Below are 6446 nucleotides of genomic sequence, written 5' to 3'. Positions count from 1 at the left end.
TCCAAATGTAGGGGGATTCATCTTTTATGATTGTTCCATAAAGTGTCTCAATTATTTGCGAAATTAATTATAGTGGTATTTCTTTGTCCACTCGATGCTGTCTTCCATTATCCCCAAAACCTTATCACTTCCATGTTGCCAACGAATCTTTTCGTTTATTCTCTATTTTTTGCTTCACATTAATGCAATCATTAATCCACAAGAAAATCATAAAAGGCGAGAATGATTCAAAAAGTTGTCTTTTCAAGTTTCACCTACAGAACTGACCCATCCTCAAGATAATCGAAATGGAAAATAAAAATGAATTTTACTGTGTTCCAGTTAATTTATGGCGTCCCGCACCCTATTCTAGTGTCAAATTTAATACTCCACTATCGTAATTATTTAATTCACTTTCTTATATGTCTAGTTTGATTTTAGAAAAGATTGTTGTATAGTTATCCCAATCTTTGTTAATATGGAGTAGCATTTAATATCATTTCTGGCAATAATTATTACTACTACTTACTTAGAACAGGGAAAATAATCTTATATGAATAGGGATAATAATCTTATGTGAATAGAAGAAGACGAGACGAGGAGTGTGTTTTCTTTCTTTATGTCCAGTTCAGTCTATCGGATGTATTCTATTACCTAGAACTATGCAGAGATTTATACGAGGAACAGTCATAATCATATGATCAAGACCCCGCATTGTTCACAAAAATTCGGCTTTTCTTTTTCATCTTCGATTACTCGAAAATTTCCACAAGTACAAATTCCACTTTTGATAGGCCCAAAATAAAAAATATTGCGAAGAAACACAAGACACTCAACTCAAGTATACATAAATCATATGTGGAACAGTCATAATCATATGATCAAAGCCCAAACTAACCAAAATACAAAATACAGATATTTATCTTCATTATGTCAAATGGCCCAACTAAAAATATTGAATTCAAAACTGCAATAAAAATAAACAGAACATTAACGCTTTAAAATAGGGACAAAACGGCCGCATGAAAAGGGAGAAAAAAACGATAATCGGATAAAGACACTTCCCTGCCATTGCCTCAAAAACCATAACATAGTAAGTAGCACTCCTACACAGTTTGATTCAAAAATCACGTCAAAACATTCAAGAATTCTCAGGGAATCTAGACTTGAGCATCTATGCATCTACTTAATTATGTTAATATGAAGTTCATCAAAACAGGGGAAGCAGTGAGGGAATTTAATAATCCCAGCCGCAGGCAGTCACCCCACCATACGAATCAGCAGCATATGGTGAATTCAATGTGGTTGCCCCACCTGATGAAGAGGCAAAATGATCATCGTATGGCGCTTCCATAGAAGTGCCATATTGGCTACAGTTGTCATCCACAAAGCCGTTGTTTCTGTAATAGTCATGGTTGGATGACCGATTGCTGCCCTCACAAGATCTCTGGGCATATTCAGTGAGCCAAGTGGGGACTTGCTGGCTAGCTTCTTGCATCAATTCAACAAGCCCTTTTGCAATGGGCAAGTTCTTGTCATTAAAGAAGGCTGTTGCAAGACCAGATTTGCCTGCACGGCCAGTCCGTCCTATCCTGTGAACATAGTCGCCAATGGCTCTAGGCAAGTCGAAGTTTATGACATGAGCTACGTGAGGAATGTCCAATCCGCGTGCAGCAACGTTTGTTGCTATGAGGATCGGAGTGTAGCCCTGTCTAAATGATCTCAATGCCCGCTCTCTCTCCTGAATCCAGGGAAAGCAAATGATGGAAATGACAGAAGATTTCAAGAATCAAAAGATATAGTTCAACACTCAACATTCAAGCAGAAAAAATACCTGACCTGCATTTTTTGAATTAGAGGAAACTAAAGATAGGACAAACTTGAGAAACAACGCAGAAAGAGTTGCAGAAATAAGTCAACTCAGAGATATTGAGACCCTATTAGAAGGGAAATAGGCTTACCACTTGCACCTTGTCGCCATGAATAGCAGCGGAGAGGTAACCTTGCCTGCACAACCAGCGTTCCAGTGCATCTGCTCCTCTCTTCGTCTCTACAAAGATCAGTGTCAAACCAGCACCCTGGAAGAGGGCAATGTCATATACATAAACAAAGATGATGTATGGAAGCAAGAAATAAGTGCAGCTCAACAGCTGCACATTACCTCAGTGATTTCGGAAGTGAGAAGATTAATCAGATACTCTCGTTTCTTCATGTCAGGGACATATTCAACTCTTTGAACAATGAGAGTGGTGCTAGAACCAACCTTTCCAGCAGCTAGAAATATGTAGTTGGATAGAAAATCTGATGCAAGCCTCTGAAAGAACAAGTTTAAGCGATCAGAACCAAATATGGTGTAAGAATCATAAAAAAAATAATCAATCCTAAACTATAAAGCAGTCAAGAGTCTGCCATCCTCCTTTCCATGTTCTAGTACAAATTATGTCACTTCATTCACATATTCTTAGTTTATTATAAAGAAACAAGTAGGATTCAACTTTGCTAGAATGAAAAAGTCCATGATGCCTACAAAAATCACTCTACAATACATTCTTGTAGACTGACCTTAATTTCAGCTGGAAATGTTGCACTGAAAAGCATAGTCTGCCTTGCACCTGGTGGAGGCATCCCCGACTGCTGAACAATCCTGCGCACTTGACGTTCAAAGCCCATATCGAGCATCCTGTCAGCTTCATCCAATGCCAAATACTTGACATTCTTAAGGGACACTCGCCTTCTTTCGATCAGGTCTACAAGTCGGCCTGGAGTAGCAACCAAGATGTCCACACCCCTTGCCAGATTTTGCAACTACAACAAACAAGAATCATAGTTTCACACAATTTGAGAGAGTTCATGAGGTATAATTCAAGTTCAACTATTATTTTTGGTCATTCTATAAGATTGATCATTGCACGGATGAAAAGTTGCTATATAGATATGCTTATAATTTATTCCATTTCATGTCGACCAAAGAAATATAATATGGTAATGCCTTTTACATTTGGATCAACAAACAAGAATCATAATCCTACAAAAGTTATTATTGCATGAATGTTACAATTGATATTCCATTTTTTTTTCTCTTTGTATAAGGTTGGAGATTATTGCATGAATGTTAAGTTGCTATGTACATATGCATGCAACTTATTCAATTTCTTTTCAAGCAACAAAAGTATGATATGATAATGCCTTTGATTTTGAGATGTGGATCAACAAACAAAAAACATAATATATGGAATACTCTAAAAGAGTTGTAATAGTCAACCCACAAGAAATGGAGATATTAGCATAAATGAGAAGTTTCTATGTAGACATGCTTTGCATATAATTTATTCCCGTTCCATTTCAACCCACAAGAAATACAATATGATAATGCCTTAGACATTGGGATCAACAAACAAGAATCATAATTCTACCAGAGTTGAGAGAGCTTGTCATGTGGTAGAAATGATGTTATAACTGACGTTCCACTTGTTTGTTCCTTCTTTTTTTGGTCATATATAAGACTGGCGATCATTGCATGAATGAGTTTGTTAAATTGATATGCATGTAATTATTCCATTTTATTTCAACAAAGATATAATATGATAATGCCATTGAGAAGATTGTTGAAAGATTGGAGATCAGCAACAGGTTTGTTGAAAGATTGGAGATCATTGCATGAATGAGAAGTTTCCATGTAAATATACATGCATGTTATTTTATTCCATTTCATTCAATCAAACAAAAATATAGTACTAATATGGTAATGTCTGAGATTTGGATTCACCTTACATGTTTAAAACACCAAATATTACCACCATATAATAGCTACATGAACAAGTCAAACACTACAATAAACTTATCAGTTTTAAAAATTACAACTAAACAAATTGAAAAACACATTTCAAATAAATAATATTAAATACAAATTAAAAATAACAAAAGAATAAAGGATGGACTAAATTGATGTGAAACATAAAAATAAATAAAGTCCAAACTGAATCATCTTCGAATTTCAAAATGTCAGATTCGTAGACCAAAAAGAGTTCAGATTTTTCAAAAGGCAGACTCTAAGGGCATCCATAACGCGTGTCTCCGCGGTGGCGCGTTCCGTGTCTGCGGAACGAAACTGCGGAGACACGCGTTGTGGATGCCCGTGTCGTCCCCATGCCGTGCCCATGGCATGCCGCGAGTCGTCGCCGCGAGTCGTCGCCGCGAGACGCGGCACGACACGTCTCGCCACGCGCCGAGGCGACGTGACGAGCTCCCAGAGCATGCGTGACGCCCACTCGCTGCTCCGCGAGTGGGTTTCGTCACGGTGACGCAATAATTCATTTTTTTAAAAAAATCGAATTTAATTTTAAAAAAATAAAATATTTGCAACAGTAATGTTACCGTTTTTTTTATCCGTTTTTTTTATCCGTTTTTTATTTTTAAATTTGTTTACTTTATAAATACTCCTATTTCATACTCATTTCACTCACAAACACACATCTATTCCTCTCAAATCCTCTCTATTTCCACCTCAATTTTCATCTGAAATCAACTCTGTTTTTCTTCTCCCAAATTTAATCAAACTAATGGATCCTTTTGAACAGATCCGTCAAATAATGGAACAATCACTTGAAGAAAACCCGAGGCGGGAAATTGGTTCGACCCCGAATCCCCCGGAAGCTCAACCGCAAGTAGTCCGCCTCGAAGTGGAGCGCATCCGTCTATACAAGAACGGTTATCTATTCGTGCAAGGACACGCGACTCTAGCGCCCACACCCAACTCCAAGAGGATCTAATTGAGCACATTTGGGCAAACTTTGGGGGATGAAATTATTAAATTGTGTACTTTTTTTTAGGAAATTAAATTATGTTTTTTTTACGAATTTTATGTTGTAAGTTTATTTTATGCAATGAAGTGTGTTTGTTTTAATTGAATTGGGTTGGAAATAAAAATAAAAAACGAAATTGAATAAATAGTAATTTAAGGAACGGTTAAGAAACGGATAAGAAAAGGATGGTTGCAGTTTCCGCTCGTTAGTTAAGGAATGAAGTAAAAAAGTATAATGGGGCCCGCAAATAGTAGTTTAAGGAACGGTTAAGAAATGGTGGGGGAACAGCGTACTGAATGGCCTAAGGAACAACTTTTGCAGAGAAATGAATAAGGCTGTAAACCTGTTGAAAAATAGGAGCTCCACCATAAGCAACCACCACTTTCACTCCAGTTTGATACGAAAACTTTTTGGCCTCCTCATAAATCTACAATACATCAAAGCCAACACAACCAAAATCAAACATGTATTAGTCACTAAAATTTCAAATTGCTCATAAAATTTGAAATTAAATTATATGGAAGTACAAGACCCTAATTTAATAATTCTTGACAGTTTTACAGATTCAGTTTTATAATGTGGCAAAAGGCTATTTAACACTTGCATTATCATTAAAACATGATCTGTTATAACGTGAAATAGGGTTTCAGAAAAGTATAGACAAATTTTTGTGATATGAATTTGGTGAGAGTGAAAAAGCATGAAGCTAGCTAGCAGAATACCGCAATCAATGATCAACAGAGCGAGAGAGGTTTAAATGAAACAGAGACTTATACAGTAACATATAGATGTGTGTGTAAAATAGAAATGGTGTGTGTGTGTGTGTTTTGAAGTTGAAGTGGACCTGACAGGACAGCTCCCTAGTGGGAGCCAGAATCAGCGCGACAGGGAAAGCCGTAGGGCCGGCGGAAATACGGCGTATAGTTATCCGCATCTTATCAACCACAATAGCGTTGATAATAGGGAAACAGAAGGCGGCAGTCTTCCCAGATCCCGTCTGAGCACACGCCATCAAATCCCTACCGATCATGGCGACCGGAATGGCGTGGCTCTGGATAGGGGTCGGCTTCACGTAGTTACAGCGCCGTATGTTGTCGTTCAAGGACTTGGCCGAGAATCTCATCTCCTGAAATGACGTCACCGGCGGCGGAATGTCCACCCCTTCCGCCTCCACGGGCACGCTGCCTTTCTCTTCTTCGCCAACATCCAACTCGTCGAACTTGTCTGCGAGTTGGGAGGGGACGAAGCCGGGTGCCAGATCGGCGAACCATGGCGAGGACATAGCTGTGTGTGACTGTGAGGAGAGAGAGAGAGAGAGAGAAAGGTGTGTTTGAAAAAGAGAAGGGTGAGTGTTATATTTGTGATATGAAAAAGAAAAGGAGAAGAGAGGGACAGAGGGGTGATATATCACAAAAACGGCATGTGTGTTTTAGTGTGTGGAATATGGCCTTGTCGTTATTATTGGGTGTGAGAGAGAGAAGGGTGTGTGTCTGTGTGCGTAGTACGGACCTGGCTACAGAATCACATCACTGGTCATTTGATGGGGAAGAGACGAAGATGGATCCAGATAGCTAAGAGCATCCATAGTGGTTATAGCCTAGTAATAGTCCAGCTATAGCCTAATCACAAATTACTCTTACCACATCAATACTAAAAATCCTCCTG

General features: G+C 38.3%; 1 protein-coding gene across 1 annotated transcript; it reads right to left on the bottom strand.

The window, feature by feature from the left end:
* Positions 1 to 1023: 1023 nt before the first annotated feature.
* LOC121783996 (DEAD-box ATP-dependent RNA helicase 52C-like) lies at positions 1024 to 6212 on the bottom strand. Its single transcript, XM_042182177.1, has 6 exons — positions 5626 to 6212; positions 5125 to 5208; positions 2542 to 2784; positions 2141 to 2293; positions 1941 to 2057; positions 1024 to 1720 (listed from the first exon to the last, which is right to left on the bottom strand). The coding sequence occupies exons 1-6, from the start codon at positions 6061 to 6063 to the stop codon at positions 1217 to 1219; spliced, it is 1539 nt and encodes a 512-aa protein (XP_042038111.1). The 5' UTR covers positions 6064 to 6212; the 3' UTR covers positions 1024 to 1216.
* Positions 6213 to 6446: the final 234 nt, after the last annotated feature.

The sequence above is a fragment of the Salvia splendens genome, chromosome 21, assembly GCF_004379255.2.
Source record: "Salvia splendens isolate huo1 chromosome 21, SspV2, whole genome shotgun sequence".
Lineage (NCBI taxonomy): Eukaryota > Viridiplantae > Streptophyta > Magnoliopsida > Lamiales > Lamiaceae > Salvia > Salvia splendens.
This window is presented reverse-complemented; position numbering and strand designations above follow the sequence as displayed.